The 19,984-nt window shown below is 38.7% G+C and overlaps 1 protein-coding gene across 1 annotated transcript; it reads left to right on the top strand.

Annotated features, from left to right (window-relative positions):
* Window positions 1–6,738: 6,738 nt before the first annotated feature.
* On the top strand, window positions 6,739–7,533 carry LOC139732181 (NAD-dependent protein deacylase-like). The gene has a single exon (XM_071643054.1). The coding sequence runs from the start codon at window positions 6,739–6,741 to the stop codon at window positions 7,531–7,533; it is 795 nt and encodes a 264-aa protein (XP_071499155.1).
* Window positions 7,534–19,984: the final 12,451 nt, after the last annotated feature.

Below are 19,984 nucleotides of genomic sequence, written 5' to 3'. Positions count from 1 at the left end.
GGTATGGTTTGATTGACTGGTGCTGAGGTGATGGAGACAGTGCGTGGAATAGTTGTGATTATGGTGTCAATGTTGGTATGCATGCCTTTCTGAAGTAATGCTGGGAAGAATGGTAGTGCAGAAGATGGTACATGTACATGTACAGAAGGAATTTAGATCAGATTGGTTTGAACATGTATTTTGGTCTTTTGAAAGGCTGGGGCTACTGAATAGTGGTTAAATGACATCACCTTCACAGTTGCTGTTTTTTTTTAATGTTTTTAATTTTGTGGCAGACTTGACTTTGTTTGCAAATTTGTGGCCTCCATACTGGCGATTGATGTTCGTTTTTGTAACGGTATACCAACCATTATGGTTTATTGCTGTCGAGGTCATGATTGCTTACTGGATCAGGAAGTAGGTGTTGTTGCTAGGTGATGTTGCTAGGGGGATACCGCGTTCGGTGTGTTTGCGTGCTGATCAGTTCTCCCTATTCTGTGTGTGTTTGTGTGTGTGTGACTGTGTGTGTGTGTGTGTGTGTGTGTGTGTGTGTGTGTGTTAATCTTTCCATTTTTTTTTTTTTCGTTTACGGAGAGGTGTAAGGCTCGGTGTTACACATGTACTGTAATCAAATGCTGCTTGCTCCAATATAGTCGACAAAGGCACAGTTGACACTGTTTTATAAAATACCTTTGATGGACTTTAATCCAATATAATCACTTTACTTCGTCATTCTGGAATCTCCGTACAGTATGTACATAGGATCCTCCAGGTTCTCGTATAGCCAGTTGTTGCAAGAAACACTACAACGGCAAGTTTATATGGCTGTGACTTAACCACGATATTCATCATGGCAATACCCTATATGAAATTGATTATTTTAGTATTTTTGCCACCAGCATCTGCAGGGGACCGTTTCATGAAACTTTTTGTCAGTGATTTACACTGACAACTGTTAAAAGCTACTGAAATTCTTGTGTCTGATTGGCTGATAGCAAATTTGTCGGTGAAAACCTCCGACGAACTCGTTGATGAAACGCCCCCAGATCTAGAAGGAGATGTACAATATCACAACTGTATAAGTGTATAAGTGTTATCAGTTTTGTATATCTCCCCTCGCCCTATCCTCTCCCTCCCCCTTTTTTATGCTGCAAATCCACTTGTCCCTTAAAGCCTGCGGGGCTCATACATACTGAACTAAATAATATGAATGGGGACTTGCTTCTATGGAGCTTTGCCTAAATGCCAATTTTGGCAAATGAGAAATGACTTACCGCACCCACTTCCGTCCAACATTATTCTGACAATATGTCAATATACATTACTATTCCACGACTAACGATTACATGTTTATTGAAATCAAAACGGTTTAACCCAGAATCCTGCCCCAACTCATAAACAACATAACCTCGCCCGACAAAACCATTATCAACTCCATTGCAGATTGATCAAGGAGGTATATATGCCACAATCAACTCGGCATACAGTGTTAGTATACCCATGGAACCTCAAATAGCTCCGATACGACACGCGGCTATTGTAGTACTGTACACGTACAGTGTATATACTCGCTTCAAAGGTGATTTCCTTTCATTCCCATTTCGTATATGGCCTGCCCAGTAGATAAGGGTATAGATGGCCTGCCCAGTAGATAAGGGTATAGATGGCTGACAGACCTTGATATGATAGTTCGTTGATACACGTTAGTTGGATCGACATGACATTTTTGGTATACTATAACTGATGTACCATTTCCATTTCCATGCGACCACACTGTGACTCCACGAATATAAAATGTATGACATACTAGTTGTATGTTTTCCACCTCATTTAAATGCGTTAGTATGTTTGTTTTGTAACAATTCCGATAAACGAACACCACTTTAACAACAGTACATACTGTTGAGCCACACTCACACGTATTTGCCGACTACATTAATACAGCACTTTTATACAAACTGTATCGTTCATTTTGTTACAGCTACATTATACATTACATGTATTATGTATTTCCATGCATGGATCTACACCACTGACCCATGTACAGTGTACTAGTATACTATCTCCCCTGTATCAGTGCTGTATGCCAGTGTCATCTAGGCCTTCTTTAATGTATGTTACAACTTACATGCAGGTAATGTCATTTATGACTTGCTTGTACTCCAATCGCGTCAAGAAAAAAAAAATCAAAAGAAAGTTTGAAGTTTAAAGTACCCACATATAACACACACACACACACACACACACACACACACACACACACACACACACACACACACACACACACACACACACACACACACAATGCATTTCGAAGCCATCCCTTTACTTCTGAGATGATGCAACAGGCTGCAACTTCATGAAATTCCAGGTACTGCGGCTAAATAACTTTATAGTGATCGAGGGTATCAATTTGACAAACAACCTATCATGGCCCCTTTCTCTTCTAGCTGCCACTTCCCCTCTCTCACAGCCTCGAAAAAGGATGACGACATAGGCTGCAATATCGCTGTATGTATAGCTCCATGTATAAAAATCCCAGAGCCATTGAAATTCATTCTGTTATTTACATGCAGCGAACAGCAGGACTCTTTTGCGCATCCGCATTAAAAAGCGTACAAACAAGCAAGAAAGCAAACAAGCAAACAAACAAACATAAACGAACGAACAAGCACAAACATGGTTATTGTATTTTTTATGCAAACTCTATCACTGAAACTATCGCAAGCGTTTTGTGTCATATCTTATGCCTGTAGTTTACATGTGTGTGTGTGTGTGTGTGTCTGTCTGTGTGTGTATTTGTGTGAGTGTGTGAAAGCCCATAGAGGGCGGGGAAGAGGGGTCAAAATTGGAAACAGACAAACAGTGAACCTTTCTGAGGGAGTGAAGCGACCGAACGGGCAAGGGTTACATAGGAGGAGCGTGGTCGTATAAAGTATAGGCAGTCCAACGTTTTCGAGGGGGGGGGGGGGGGGGGGGCAAGAATAATCTCCCTCTGGGAAAATCAAGCAAGCGAAGGAGTGTAGGGGAGGGTTCGGCAGGAGCTATAGTAGTCCCCTCCGCCACGAAGGAGCCTGCCTTATTTTCAAGAATTGAAATTCAAAGGAAGAGGACGAGGTTATTTTATTCAAACAAATTGAATTCTGCATTTTTTATTTACTGAACATGATTTATCTAAAGAATATAGCGGTTATACATGTAGATTTCATATTATAATTCACTTTTTCTCACTCCGGAATTGGCGCATTATAAGAACCCTGTATTATTGTTGTTGTTATTATTATTATTATTATTATTATTATTATTATTATCATTATTATTATTATTATCATTATCATTATCATTATCATTATTATTATTATTATTATTATTATTATTATTATTGTTATTATTATTATTATTATTATTATTATCATTATCATTATCATTATTATTATTATTATTATTATCATTATTATTATCATTATTATTATTATTATTATTATTATCATTATTATTATTATTATTATCATTATTATTATTAGTAGTAGTAGTAGTAGTAGTGGTAGTAGTAGTAGTAGTATTGCTGCAACTGCAACTCGCAGGTTGCAACTTCGCGAAATTCCAGGTACTCCGGCTAAGTAACTTTACGACGTGATCGAGGGTGTGGTTTTTTTTTTGTGTGGTTTGGGGGTTGTTTTTTTTTTTTTTTTTTTGATCGAGGGAACTTTTTCTCACTCCGGAATTGGCGCATTATAAGGACCCTGTATTATTGTCTGTATCATCATCATTATCATCATTATTATTATTATTATTATTATTATTATTACCATTATTATATCATTATTATTATTAGTAGTAGCAGTAGTAGTAGTATTGTTGCAACTGCAACTGGCGGCAGGCCGCAACTTCGCGAAATTCCAGGCACTGCGGCTAAGTGACTTTACGGCGTGATCGAGGTTTTTTTTTTTTTTTTTTTTTTTATCGAGGGAACCTTTTCTCACTCCGGAATTGGCGCATTATTAGAGTATTATTATTATTATCATTATTATTATTATCATTATTATTATTATTATTATTATTATTTTTATGATTATTATTATTATCATTATCATTATTATTATTATTATTATTATCATTATTATTATTATTATTATTATTATTATTATTATTATGATATTATTATTATTATTATTATTATTATTATTATTATTATTATTATTATTATTATTATTATTATTATTATTATTATTATTATTATTAAAGAGTAATCCAACTTTGGAGGGCTGCCATTTCTTAATCGTCAGTTATGAAGAGCACAGTGTTATTTACCGGGAAAGAGGAACTCTTCCTCTTTCCATTGTTACCTAATTATGTTGACAATTGTCATGCATGACTGAGCACATGGACTTTACAGACAAGAATGACAATCTGTCAATGAAAGTGGTCAAGTCATCAGGCCAGCCTGCACGACTGCAGATTTGTGTTTTATGGTTCATAACCACGAACATGGCCACGTTGTCGATATTTTTTCCTTCCCATTATGGCGAAACCATTATCCATATACTCTCTTCATATTCAAGACATGGTTTGCCACTGGGTTGAATTTGAACAGAGAAAAAAATGGATTGTGTGGGTTGGCCTCTGTGGGAGCGACCAAGTTATCGGACGAAAGGCCATGTTAAAGGTTATGGACAATAAAATGTTAGGAGAAGACCTAAACACAAACCTTAAACACAAATCGTACAAGCTGGCCTACTTGGCAACTTTCATTGGCAGATCTCATTCATGCAGTGAGACATGCATTGTTCCTTCACATTAACACGCACACTTGGAAAAAGTGCAATTTGTCATTGTTGTCTTTAAAGTCCATGTGCTCAGTCATGCATGACAATTGTCAACATAATTAGGTATCAATGGAAAGAGAAAGGGTTCCCCTTTCCTTACAGCAAACATCGTGCTCTTCATAGCTGACAATTAAGAAATGATAGCCATCAAAAGTTGGATTACCTTTTTTTTTTTTTTTGATACGCTCTGTACGGCTCCCCTCACCGCATGTCATCACCTGTCAAGAGATGGCGTTGTCAGTATTATTGGCTGCGTGTAACACCGAGAAGGAACTTCGTATGATCAAGGAGGTTTAAGAGATGGAGCTCCAACTGGCTGTAATTATTCAAACAGCTGCCATATTTCTATTGATGCACAAAAGAATTCCACAGGTGCACTTGTACCTTTGATGATCAGGGTTCCATACCGCCGTCTTTTTGAGCAATTTGAAGATTCATTTTAAACTCTAACATCATTATCGTCTATATTCTGCTCGTTTATTTGTCAAATAGCATGAATGTTCTCTTAATGATAAAGCATATGAAACAAAAGTAGATCCCGTCCAAGATTATGTGCAAAAATGTATAACCTGAGCTGTATGTCGTGAAAATATTAGAAACTGTACTCTCTCTACAAATCCAATTTTATCATCTTTCCGATCGCTTCCGACAAATGAAATTGATATGGTATAATTTTCGAGTATAGTTCTTTATTCATTTATATGTTTTAGTGTAAGGTCATGTAAAAACGAATAATTTTGATTTTCATTTCATCAATTTTTGTACAATTTCTATTCGCCTGTATTATTAATGTGCCGCTTGTTTTCTAAGAAGGGACGGCGAAAAGCAATTATCATCATAAAGACATATCTTCCTTTGAGAGTGACGAGTCATGATGCAATGCCACATGAATCAATTGTCTTCCTATCTGTGAGGCAGCTCCAGTTTAGCACATACTTCAAATATTTCTGAGCGGCGGCATGAAACATGGGATCAAAGGGAATGAGACTGCTGTTACTCCATTTCTCAAACCTCCTTGGTATGATTAAAGAGCTCTACTGGTGATACCGGTTCTGACGACATGAAACAAGAATATGAAATTTGCTTCCATAAACGAACTATTTCCTATTGCTTCTCTAGAATATTCAGGGGCATGACCGAAAGAAATACCTTTAGTATACACTTCTATATGGGAGTTTTGTAATGGAAGACTCAATAAAATAAAATTGTGTTATTATGTTCCTCATTCTCCTCACCTGGTACCTCAGAAAATCAATATGATTTGTAAGTCCACATGATTCTGTTCTACAATATTATATGTGACATCAAAGATTCATTTTATCAGTCTAGGCCATAAACGAGTGTTGCCAATTCATAGATCTTCATACTATGCGCAAAATAAGTAAATTTGTCATTTCTGCAGTTCGCTTTCACAAACTGACGCTACAGTAGGACTTGGCCATTGTCGTACCAGGGAGGTGGCCACCTCCCTGGTCGTACATCTTCAACTAGATCAATGGTTGTGATTGCGGACCCTCCAAAATAATGCCCAACACTTGTGTGGACAAGTGCGAGGTCCAAAGTTCAAAGTGTAAAGCGACATTGAACAGAAAGCTTCCACTATAGAAGCATTGCTTCTAGAAAACCTATTTTATTATGAGCATACATAACTGACCAAATTCTTCTTCGTCATACCGTGAGGTGATAAGCTCTTAAATCATCAATCTGCAAACACCATTGTTACAGTCGAGGAATTACATGCATGATGTTAATGAATTACTGATACTCTCTGAACGTTCTATCATGACCTTTTTCTTTCATGGAAACTTGCAAGATTTACAGTGTAACCATGGCTTCCTCAGTGGGTGCTCATCAAAATCCAGCAAACGATTCTTTACATCCTTTAATCGAGAGAGCAGCGAGCTCGATTAGAGCTTGTGATGTCCTCGTGATCATGGCGGGAGCGGGGATGAGTGTCGACGGCGGCATACCCGACTTCGTCGATATCAAGAAGGCTCTTCCTGAGGTTAGCTTTCTTGGTCTTGGAGTCAGAGAATTATCGAACTCCGAGCTTTTCCTCAAGAACCCGCAATTTGCCTGGGGAATTTTTGGAAAGCGAATGCGAGATTATCGTCGCTGCTCACCCCATGTCGGATACACTTATCTCCTGAACTGGTGTAAGACCAAGTCCCTTTCTTTCGTCTACACCAGTAATATCGACAGGCACTTCTTGAGAGCAGGGTTTTCTCCCGGAAGCGTGGTGGAGTGTCATCGTTCCCTCTACGAGCTCCAGTGTGCCGTTCCATGCTGCGATGAAGTTTGGGACGGTAGCGACATCGAAGTAGAGTTCGACGAAAGGACCCTCCATGCTGTCGGAGAATTGCCGCGATGTCCGAGCTGTGGTGGTGTGGCTCGCCCCTGCACGCAGCTGGCAAGGGACACGAGATGGCTCAACAGGCTGAGCCAACAGCGGGAGAGGGAGATGGATCACTGCCTGACAAATCTGGATCAGTCCCGCTCCATCGTGGTTGTAGAGATTGGATGCGGTGTTCAGATGCAAAAAGTGCGGGACAAATCGGAGTGGCTTGTGTCCAGTCTAAGGAGAGCTCACCATGAGACAGTGTTTGTCCGTGTGAACCCCCTTACTAACCATCTCAGGATGCCAGAGCCGCGACATCCCGACGACATCGCACTCGGCATGACAGCCCTCGACGCTCTGTGCGGGATGGACGTTATCGTTTCTTCTTGAAATCACTCGCAATATACATGAGCTACCTCTTCTTTGATATTGTTATTATCATTATTATTATTATTATCATTATTTTTATTATTGTTATTATCATTATTATTATTATTAAAATTGTTTATATGGTTCCAAGATGAATTCTTCTTCAAAATATGATTTCATTAATTATCATACAGTAGACGTTATACGCTTCCAGCAAGATGGAGTGCAGTTTGTGGTTCTTTTTTTTAAATGAAACCATAAAGGAAACCATAATTATAACATAAAGATAAAAAATGATGACATCTGCGATGAGCATAATTCATTAAGATAAAGTTGGCTTACACGAATACACTAAAATAAGAAGAACAGAATGGTATAAATAAGACCTAAGGATCAGAAAGTTATTTGATTTCAAAGTTTCACATGTTTTCATCAAGCAGTGAAATCGGTCTCATCCACATGTGCAAATTTGCTAATATTTATGGTGATGATATCGTCAACTCACAACTTTCATCATTACTATAATTTTTGCACACTGGTTTGGTTATATTTTGTCTTCTCCATTCATATTGATAGAATATATGCATAGGCCTACTAATAGTAAATACAGGGCTCGACACTAACGGTGGCCCGGTGGCCCGGGGCCACCAAAAATGAAAGTCGGGCCACCAGATTTCAAAAAAGGGCAAATTTGGTGGCCCGACTCGGGCCACCAAAATTTTTTGAAAAGTATGTCAATAAATTCGTAACTTTTTGCGCCGGAAATTAGCAGTTAAATTTGTTTAAAGGATGGATGAAAAGGACTGAATGAGTGCCTGAGAGTGAGTGTTGCAAGTTTGTTGAAGTTTATTTATGAGTATGTCCAACTTCTAATTCTTACTATCATAAACTTAAATATTTGACTCATAAAAAAAAGGACCTTTACCGGTTTTTATCGTTTTTTTTTTTTTTTTTTTTTTTGGGGGGGGGGACACCAAATTTTTCTCTCGGGCCACCAAAAATTTGAAATTTACGATTTTGGTGGCCCCATCGGGCCACCAAACAAAAAAGTTAGTGTCGAGCCATGGTAAATGTATGGTTAAATGAGCTATTAGATCTTCTTTTTTCGCATTAGGTATGAGTGCATGGCTCAGATCAAGGGTACACTACACAATGTGCAAAAGTGTGCTTCTGAAAATTCTAAATTAAACTAATGCAATGTGACCAGGAGACATGAAGTACCATTTTCACTTTTGAAGGCATATATTATAGTAGCTCCAGACAAGGTTTCAGGTTCATTGCTTCGAATATAGGTATTTTACAGCATTTTTATAGTTAAAAAATGCCCATTTTTCATGATTTTTTTTGTGTTACATGCAGAACATATCTTTTGGACACCTTAATTTTTACTTTTACATTTTGAAATATGAACTGATTTCAAACTTTCAATAAAAATTAGGTATCAAATTACGGAATTCTCATGCTGGTGATTTTTTACATCACATCTGAATTTTTTCAATTCTTTGAAGTTGTTGAGTGAAAAAAACTTGTGGAAAACAGTACACATATTCTTTATGATATTCCCATTCATATGTTTATGTACATTCATGTAGTATCTTTACTTCAACCTGAATTCACTGCATTATTAAGTGTACTTTTCAATATTCTTACAGTAGATTGACATACTAAATTTTTTGGTGTCCAGGGTTATGTGCATGACAATGTCAACACAATCATATTTTCTTACAAAAGGCAAATACCAGGCAGCTAATGCCAAGTGCAAACCACTTAAAACATTAGTTATAAATTCTAAACCTATTGTGTCCTTCAAAGTTGGTCTTGAAAGTGGACACTGAGTTATGTACGTGACAGTTATGTACGGAACACACCTTGCAATTAACTATGAAAATTACACATTATGAACTACTTTCTGCATCTAAACAAGTTTTTATATCATGAAACTTACATATGAGTAAATTGGTGAGAAGCAGACTCCAATCTTAGCTAATTGACCCAATATGATGTAACGTACATAACATGGACACCGGTGTCCTAGTTATGTACATGTAACATGGTAAAATTTGGACTCTTATACAAGCATCTACAATTTGTTTAAAAGTGTCCATGTCATAAATAATAGATAACACTCATGATAATTATGATTGGGTGTATTTGGCAGAAACGAAGTACATTAGGAGATTAGACCATAACATAGGACACTGAGTTATGTATGTAACATTTTTAATGGACAACGTTTTTTATTATTGATAGCTGGTTCAGAAGTTTTCATAGAAAATAATCAACCTCTGTGCGAGCATATACTGCTTCACTGAGCAGCATGATATTATAATTTTTGTATCAAATTAAGAAATGAGAAGAAAGATTGTATGGTAGAATGTAAAGTGTTATGTACATAATTCGGTGTCCATATATATTTCAGGAAATACCTCCAATGTTTGTTCGAAAAATCTTATTTTTTTTTAACTGGTTTTGTTTCTTTTGGGGGCAAGTTTCACTACACATTGAAGTACGGTAGTATTTGCAATAGTGAATTTAAAAACAAGATAAAAACATAAAGTGGACACCGAGTTATGTACGTTACATTTTCTGACCACCAAACATGGCTTGCTGATTGCCAGCTGTACACAATGTTTCTAGCACTTACAGTAAATATTTTGCAGTGTTTGGAGAGTACAAAAATAATGTTACTGAAGTCTGTATGTTAGTTTCACATTTTTAGGTCAAATGTAACATTTTTGGTCCCTTGATCTGAGCCATGCACATTATCATGTTAGTCCTGTCTTATGATATCATCCTGTTGTGATGTCAGTCTTGTCTCCCAAGGTGGGCTTCCCCACTTCTATTTATAATGACTTTCTTCTTCAACCTAGAGGGGCTCACATCAACAGTAAACATTGCCGTTTCAGAGGGTCCGTCCATTTTTTTTTTCGGACAGTGCAAAACATTGTTCTCCTTTAACTTACACTAAGGTGTCATTATCATTATTATTGTTATTATCAGTAGTAGTAGTAGTATATCATACATAATTTTTCATTGAGAAAATACGAAAATAGAATTGAAATTGAAATTGAAATTGAATGACTCTGTTTGTCACGATGAGAATGCATGATATTGTAATCTACCTAAATTGAAAATAACCTTTGATTGAAATGAACTGAATTAATCTGGACATAATATAGTGAGTCCAGACGACTGAAAACACACACACACACACACACACACACACACACACACACACACACACAATGTAAAATCAACACTGTAAAAACATCGGTGTTAGGTTTAACACCACGGGTGTTAAATCTAACACCGATCAAACTTCAATAGAGGACCACACCCACAGGTGTTAAAAATGCACTGTGATGGTGTTGAAAAGTGTCCACCTGACACTTCGTGGTGTTAATTAGACACTGTACCTGGTGTTATTTTGACACTGTACTGGTGTTAATTAAAAAATGACACCACATGGTGTTGATTTGATATTTGTTGGTGTTAATATCAATGGTTTAACACCCGTCCAGCTTCAATAAGAGACCACACCAGCTGTGTTACTTTGGTGTAAATTTATTTTCACATTTTTTCAAAAATCTAGTATTTTAATGTAAAATTCTTGATCGTCTTGTTTAAATCAAAAATCAACAAGAAGTGCAGTTACTAAGAACTCTTCAAAAAACAGTTTAAAATTCGGAAATGACACCCGGAGGTGTTAATTCAACACCATAAATGAGCACCGAAAATTTAACACCAGCTCGGTGTTCACTATTTAACACCGGACTTTTTGCAGTGAAGGAGGTATATCTCCTTGGATATCATCAAACTCTAAAATCTATATAACAAAGAGTTGCCTATCGATACCACCAGTCAAAATAATTCTTTTTCACAATCATTCCACACAGGGGAAGACCTCTAAAAGACAACTGGACAACTGAAAGATCGAAAAAAAAATACAAATCTCTCACAGTGAACTTTCAGTGATCTATACAATACGCGAGGTCATTTCCCTATAGGGTCTTTCATGATTCCTCTGTGATCTTTCAATGAATTTCATGGTCTCCGTGGTCTTTAAAAAAAATGGATTGGTTCAAAATAGTCTTTCAGCCGTCTTTCATAAAAATGGTCTTTAAGTGGTCTTTCAGCAGTGTTTCAACAATCTATCAACGAGCGCTCTAACATGTCTAAAGGTCTTACTATTATGCAGTCTTTCCATCATTCTTCAACAGTCTCTCAAGAATTGCTACATTTTTGGAGAAGATCACTGAAACTTTTTTTTTTTTAGAAATCCTGAGAAATCATTGCAACAGGCTAGTATTCAAGAGACCTTATGGTTGATCTGTTAATTAAATCATACATTCTTATTATATTCCCTCAGAACGTTCGATAATCTTCAAAGTCTCAGAGATCTCTGAGAAATTGGCTGTAAAACTACTTTTTGGTATTTTGATGATCTTTCAAGGGTTTTTAGAGCCATTCCACATAGACACTGCATTTGGATCTGATCTTGGGGACTACTGAGGGATCTTGTCGATTATGTTTTACTGCTTGTATGGCGCGGGCTAAATATGATTTGGCTCGGGCCATCAGTGCAGGAGCTGGCCAAAAATGCATGAAAGTGGTCTTTCAAAGGCCCGACCCAAGGGTCCACCGGAATAGGGGCCTTATTATTTTGTTTATACAAAGCACTATATAACTGGTTCCCATGCAACCTTGTGGTATACATAGGGCCTATTGTATACTCCGAATGAAAGATCTCTCTTTTCCATTACAAAATAAAATTGTATAGCTTACTTGTTTATTTATCTCAAAACAAGGTTTATATCATATAATTGCATCCATGTTTTATTGAATCTTATGTGATTCAAAGTTCAGTAAAATATTATGTAGAAAAGGCCCTACTCATGTAAGCGTTTGGTTATGTATATGTATGTTTTGTATGACTTAATTTATGCAGAAATAAAATCACTTGTATATATGGAATTGAATTGAAATGAAAAACGGAAAACCAGCATTTCCTTGTTCGAGTGATGATGATACCTACATATTTTATATAATATTAAAGACATAGTATCCTTTTCGATTGTCTTCGAAGTTTATATATAGTGATTCTAAGAAGTTATATCAGTTATATGGAAATGAGTTTATGTTCCTACACTGATGTGCCTATAAAAATATTATACGACATGCAGGTGCAATGAAGTCGTCAGCGTTTATCACTGCATGATGCCCATTTTCTCGCATAAGGCAGACATGATTATGATTCGACTTGATGCTTCCCATGCAACAATCTAGCTTACTTTTCCAAAGCATGATTAAGTATACCTTGAGATTTATCATCATACTCCAACTATAGATACAGCCTTGAGATACAGTGCTTTTCCGTTTGGGGTATTAGGTTCTAGATCTCAGAGGTCGGTTACAGCTCTATGGTTGTTACCAGTCTGCATCGTGCTAAATTTTTATGACAACAAAGACACCATACTTTCTTTCCCGACCGACGTGCACACACTGACGCACATTTCACTCACGCACGCATCCCTTGCATGCGATATGTTATGCTACATACCCTACACGACTCATAACATACACGGCGAGACTGTGTACGCCACGCACACGTAGACGTCACGCACGGTATCGTATCATTATCGGTACCGGTAGCATAGCATACTGTAGTACCAAAGAAACTGAATCACTCCCTGTCCATCGACTGAAATCAAATCTTACAAGATGGTCCTTTCAAGACTTGCAGTTGTTTCAAGGAGGTCTTTCGGGACATCAATTGTTCGGCAAGGTGCTCATTATGGAGAAGGACCAGGCACTGTGAGTATAACGTCATCGTGGTAAGCGTTTCTAGAGCTTATTTCTAACGATAGTTACTAAATTTTACGTAACGGTGGAAGGCCTACTGTACGTACGCAGCGCAGCGTAACCAAACACGTTACATACATGTACAGCGACTGGGCTGTGTATAGTCCCCACACTGCACTGCACTGCAGCATGCATGCATGCCGCATAGTAGACAGAGAAAGATCCGTTTGTCCGGAGGAGTCTTTTATTTTTGACGTTATCGCTCTCCTCCGGAGACAGGAGGGGATCTGTGAAGCCAGACACAGTCTCCGCGGAACGTGATATCCCCGACAACCAGATAAATTTTAGGAAAGAGTTCCCTATGTCCCCCCACTAATTTGCGCTTAAAATAAATGAATTACTATTTTTTTTTTATACTAATACATTTGCACAAAATAGATGAATTACTATTTTTTGATACTAATAATAAACTAAATAAAGGTTATGCTAGGGTTATGTCTCAAAAGGAAGTCTTCCCATACATGGCATAACCTTTATTTAGTTCATTATTACTAAAAAAACAGTAATTTAATAGTGGGGCCATGGGGGGGGGGGGGGGGGGGGGGAGAGAAAGGAACTCTTTCCAAATTTTAAAGTACAGACCGATCTTTCGGTCAAGCAGCAGAGCAGAGCCAGCAGCAGGCCAGCAGCAGGCCAGCAGCAGAGCCAGACTAGAGGCAGGAAGCTTGTTGAAGTGGAGTCACACTCACACTCACAGCACAGAGACGTCGAGATTGGACAGTGGCAGTGGAGCGGTGAATTTTTATCATATATCAGATATTGACTAAATGGGCATATTGCCAGCTGCGAATTCAATTGGTTGGAGACTTCATAAGCATAGGCGCCAGCGCCGGAAGTGGGGGGCGGCCGCCCCCCCAATCCAAAAAGTGGGGGGGGGGGGGGCAAAATGCATTTTTGCCCCCCCCCCCCCCAAAAAAAAGCCCCCCCCAAAAAAAATAAAAATAAAAAATAAATAAATGAATAAAAAATAGATAAAAATAAATGAAATAAAATAAACATATTATATAAATGAAATACAAATAGGGAAATTAATTAGCTAAGACTAGTAATTCTAACTCTCATAAATGTTTAGACATTCATTTTTCGTTGCGTGTGAGCAGATTATCTCAACCGCATTCAACGGTAACCGTTGCAGTTTTTAGAGGCCTTTGGCTATGGAAAATCGTGTAAATATAAAAATGTTCGCTTTAAGCACTGGCGGATTTAGAGGCGGGCACAACTGGCCCATGCCAACCCTCCTTTTGAAGCAACTTTTAAAAAATTCTTCTTTGTTTTGTAATTGTTATACGTGTGCCCCCCCCCCCCCCCCCTTGAGAAAAAAAAAATCTTCCATACGTCCCTCTTCCACAGCTAGTATACTAACGTGACACCTGACGTAGGTAGCGCTCCCGGAAAATAGTTTTAACCCCCGCATGCACCACCCCCCCCCCCCTTCTTAATTTCCAAAGCGAAAAAATATAGCTACAAACGGCAGTTTTTGGACTGTAAAATGTCAAAATTTTCAAGCTCGCTCGCATTCAATCGCTATGCCATTCTCCTGATGTTGCTGCCAGTAATTGCCAGCAGTTGCGCCCGGTGCGTCTCCCCCCCCCCCTTTAATTTCCAAAGCGAAAAAAAAATATATGTGTAGCTACAAACGGCAGTTTTTATACTGTAAAATGTCAAAATTTTCAAGCTCGCTCGCATTTAATCGTTATGCCATTGTAAAAGAGAATGTTACTGCCAGTAATTGCCAGCAGTTGCATCTGGGCCGCCCTCCCCCCTTCATTTCCAAAGCAAAAAAACAATATGTAGCTACAAACGGCAGTTAAGGGACTGTAAAATGTCAAAATTTTCAAGCTCGCTCGCTTTGCTTGCTCGCATTTAATCGTTATGCCATTCTCCTAACGTTGCTGCCAGTAATTGCCAGCAGTAGCCCGGTAAGCCAAAAACATGCAAAAGGCAGTTTTGGGACTGTAGAATGTCAAAATTTTCAAGCTCACTCACTACGTTCGCTCGCATTGAATCATTATGCCATTCTACTAATGTTGCTACCAGTAACTGCCAGCAGATGCGCCCGGTGCGCCCCCCTTAATTTCCAAAACGAAAGATATAGCCACAAACGGCAGTTTTTGGACTGTAAAATGTCAAAATTTTCAAGCTCGCTCGCTCCGCTCACTCGCATTTTATTGTTATGCAATTCTCCTGATGTTGCTGACAGTGCTTGTCGTTTCACACTGTCATTCCATAATCCATGTAAGGAAGACTTACAATGTTGCTCAATGACTGCGTTGTCGAATGTATCACATTCCGTAATGTATTGTAGTCCCATTAAGTTTGCAGACTGACAGCGCACGCACACACGCAAAGGCATACACACCCTCAAAATTACTTTTCCACAAGGTGCCCCCCCCCCCCCCAATGTCTCGACTTACGGTACGCCATTGTACACACATAATTTTATATATATATATATATATATATATATATATATATATATATATATATAGTTGAGACAACGTAGATAACAGAAGATGTCGCATGAAACCGGCAGAGTTGTGAAGCTTTCGACCGTGGTCTTCCTCAGCTTTAATATCGTTTCACAAACAGATATTAAAGCTGAAGAAGACCACGGTCGAAAGCTTCACAACTCTGCCAGTTTCATGCGACATCTTCTGTTATCTACGTTGTCTCAACTATAATTTCACTTAAGATGACAGAGGCGTGCGGTAGGAATATCAGCATCATTACACTATATATATATACATATATATATATATATATATATATATATGTGTGTGTGTGTGTGTGTGTGTATTGTGTAACATATGTATGGTCTATCGTGAGCCCCCTCCAATATTTGCCCCCCCAATCCAAAACTGCTTCCGGCGCGCCTGTTCATGAGTGTATTTGTAACAGACAGCAATGGGCAATGCAGCAATGCCATGCAATATAGAGTTCTATAAATTACTACCACTAGACCCCTGGCCTGGCCTTAAACCTGTTGAACAGTATAATCATACCATGTGCATGTCCATGATTACTAACACATCTTGTCATCGACACCCAAGAACTCTAGTCTCTTATGTTTTTCTATCGACAGATACATGTACTTCCATATTTTTCATTGTAGATGTATTTGCAAGCTTTTTGACCACGTTTTGCCACATGTTTACTTTTGCAGAACATGCCATTCCCTACTAAAAACAAGTGGCTTCTTCTAGGCATCATGACTGCGTTCTTTGGATCTGGATTTGCAGCCCCTTTCATCCTTGTCAGACATCAGCTCCTGAAGAAGTAGATCTTCCAAATACTTGAGGTAGGGTCTTAGAGACTTTTATTTGTCAAGCCTGTGAACAGAAGGCTGCCAGAGCCATTTGTGTGTCAGGTTGTCCGTCTGTTTGTACATGGCATATATGTCACTATCATGACGGACAATGTAAGAAAGAATGCCAAGTAGTTGTTTGTGGTATCTGGCCAGATTATGCTACATGAGATGGAGATGCCTCAAGTAGATTTTCGGGCAAAATCCTGTGAAGTCAAAGGTCACTGAACTTTGGTTCATTAGGTACAAAGGCGAAAGGAGAAATATCGTAGACATTAAGTTTTCTGGCATGCCTTTCAATGCAAACAGTCTCTTATGTCCATACTATAGATATGTACAGTGTATTGAAATTTAAAGTTTGGAGAGAACAATTTCATAGTACAAGTGTACTGTATGCCTGCAAACAAGTACAACCCGACTTTCAATCCCATTCTTAGATTCTTTGTCTTTACAGTGAAATCTTTGTATCATGTACACTTAAGTTTGTAGGTACCTCCCTGTGAAAGTAAAGGTCCTGTCACACCTTTCCAAGCAACCTTTACATGGTACTTGCAGGGAATAATTTTGGCTACCCGGAGGTCCCCACATACAGATGTCCCACACATGACAGTATCTAGCAGGTATCTTGCCTGTAGTTGCCTGGAGGTGCGCATGCGAGTCCAATTTTCCTGAAGCCAAGTTTAGGCCCTGTCATTCCTTTGCAAGCAAGCTGTTGCGCGAGGGGATTTTCCAGCATGGAGGACAATTTCTATGGGTGGACGAGGATTCGGGCAAGTTTTACCTGCTGTCTTACCCGCTGGAAGTGTGCTACTTATACAGGGGAAACTCGGTATAACGAACACTGCTATAACGAGATATCGGTTATAACGAGGACATTTTCCCGGTCCCAAATTTACTTCCACACAAGTCTATGTAAAATGCTACTCTTATAGCGAGATCGGCTATAACGAAATAACTGCTATAACGAGATAAATTTTGTGACTTCCAAACAAAGTAAAACACAGCCAATCAAACCTGTTATAGCGAGGTAAAGCAAAATGCCTTCGGTAAAGCTTTACTTCGCCTGTGCTATCATCTTCAGAGATTGTAAAGCTTGATGCGCCAAAAACTGTCTTGTACACACATAATCATTTTCTTCAGTGCACTCCAGCTCGCACTGCATGTTGTACGTGTAAGTGTATGTGCGCGCGCACACTGATACATGCAGAAAATGGGGTGGGACGGCCATATGTATACATGACATCATCATGACGTTTAGCAGGTGTGAGGAAATCTGATGCTGTGATTGGCTTTCTACGTAGGGAATTCCCCATCTACACACACACACACACACACACACACACACACGCAGTTATAAAGTACAAAGAGAATGTGTCACATACATACAGCATTGTGCAGACCATATTCAAACTTTCCATACAACACACACCCATACGATAACCACATACCAATGCACAGACGATCTTGATACAATCGCAAGCTATATAAATTTACAAATTCCAACATCTACAATTAATAATAAGAAACACATTCTTGATATTGGATTTCCTTGGCGAAAAACATCTTCTTACCCATAAAGGTGAGTAATTCCCTCACACACACTACCAAGTTATCAGTATTGATTGAAATATGATGGGTAGTCCCACATGTGCAAATTAATGTCTTTATGTTATGCCTTCTTTTATGCCTACTGATATAACGAGATATCGGCTATAACGAGGAAAATGACTCGGTCCCGACCATCTCGTTATATCGAGTTTCCACTGTGTTTTAAATGTGTGCATTCTTTGTGACCTGCGTGTCAGGCGCGTGGGTGGATCTCAGGGGCTGGCAACTCCTTGGAGGAATCCCTCTGAAGGACTATTCATTTGGCAGAGGTCCCACAGAATGTCATTATCTTTGCCGTAGCCAACTCTCGACTAACCAGCAGAAGGCAGTAACTGACCCTCAGCATGCATGCATGCAATTTGCTTACATTGGAGCTGTTTATACTCCACACCCGCAGAACTGACCAGTCACACGGCTGTTGGCAGTATCAACACTGTTCCTTGTCAATAAACTCGTATTATGCTTGTAGAATGCCTGCAGATTAAATGCATGTCTAGCACATAGGCACAGATCCACGGGCAACCTAATACTTTATGCGGGTTAACTGCCTGTTACTTGCGGCAGCTACGGGCCTCCTACCATATTCTGTGTGGACCTCTGCTGGCAATCCCCGCGACTCACCGGGAACAAGTTTTGAGCATGTTCAAAACTTGGCTGTGGGTATATTGGACTTGCGTGCGTACCTCCAGGCAGCTACGGGTGACTATGTGCTAGGTATTGTCAGGTGCGGGCCGTCTGCGGGAACCTCCAGGTAGCAAAAGTTGTTTTTGCATTGAAAATATATCTTTGGGCCTCAGAATTCCGCCATGCTTTTCAAAAGGTTGGCATCTCTTCAAAAGTTAGAAAGAAGTGTGGTATTTTGAAAGTTCATATGTGTAAAGCACATGATTAGACTGCTTTAAATCATTCTTGCGTCACATACCTTTTTCATACATACAACGTGTACATACACTCTCAATATACAGAGATGCCAGCTGTTACTTTTGGCAGTACAATGTACATGTATTTTGTACTGGCTTTTGTTTAAAAAACTGCGGGTTTTCATGGGGAAAAAAAAATGTTTTTCCAAAGTGTATCACTATGTGTATCCTTTGTAGGAAAAGTAAAAATACTGTTATTCCACAAAAAATACACCTTTTCAGCCCTCAGGATACTTCAATGCTGTTTACGAGGTTGGCATCCCTTATAATATGCTGTCAAACTTACTTTCGTGAGCTATGTCCATGACAAGATAATCATTGCTTGACAGTTCTTTTGTTCTACATGTACAAATATATATACAGTACATGTACACTTACAATTGTATATTAAACACAAGTCAAGTTAAAACAATATGTATGATCATGTACACTGTAATCGTGAATGGCAAAGTCTACTCTTATCTTATGCCTTATAATCTTTGATCTCGTGATCTCCATTTGCTGGCTCAGAAGAAATGATATGAAGCCTGTATATCAATCAACCATGGCACATATCACAGTGATTTGAACTTTGCTGTTTGACTGTACTCTCTTTCAGATCTATGCCCCTCACACAGGAATGGACTTGAGTGACTCCAGCAAGCAGAACTGATGGAATTTTCAGGCTGATTCTCTCAATAAGACATCAGCATTGTGAATGATTTGGATGGTGCATACTGCACTCTTGCACAAATTGGGAAACCTTTACTCCATTGCATTGACAGAATAGCACATTTAT

The sequence above is a fragment of the Diadema antillarum genome, unplaced genomic scaffold (genome assembly GCF_040938485.1).
Source record: "Diadema antillarum isolate AM-2024a unplaced genomic scaffold, OU_Dant_1.0 seq00000403_RagTag, whole genome shotgun sequence".
Classification (NCBI taxonomy): domain Eukaryota; kingdom Metazoa; phylum Echinodermata; class Echinoidea; order Diadematoida; family Diadematidae; genus Diadema; species Diadema antillarum.
The sequence above is the reverse complement of the archived record's forward strand: the minus strand, read 5'-3'. Positions and strand labels throughout refer to the sequence as shown.

Bases quoted from the DNA above. Each gene is read 5' to 3' on its own strand.
- LOC139732181 (XM_071643054.1), top strand. From the start codon at position 6,739: ATGGCGGGAGCGGGGATGAGTGTCGACGGCGGCATACCCGACTTCGTC.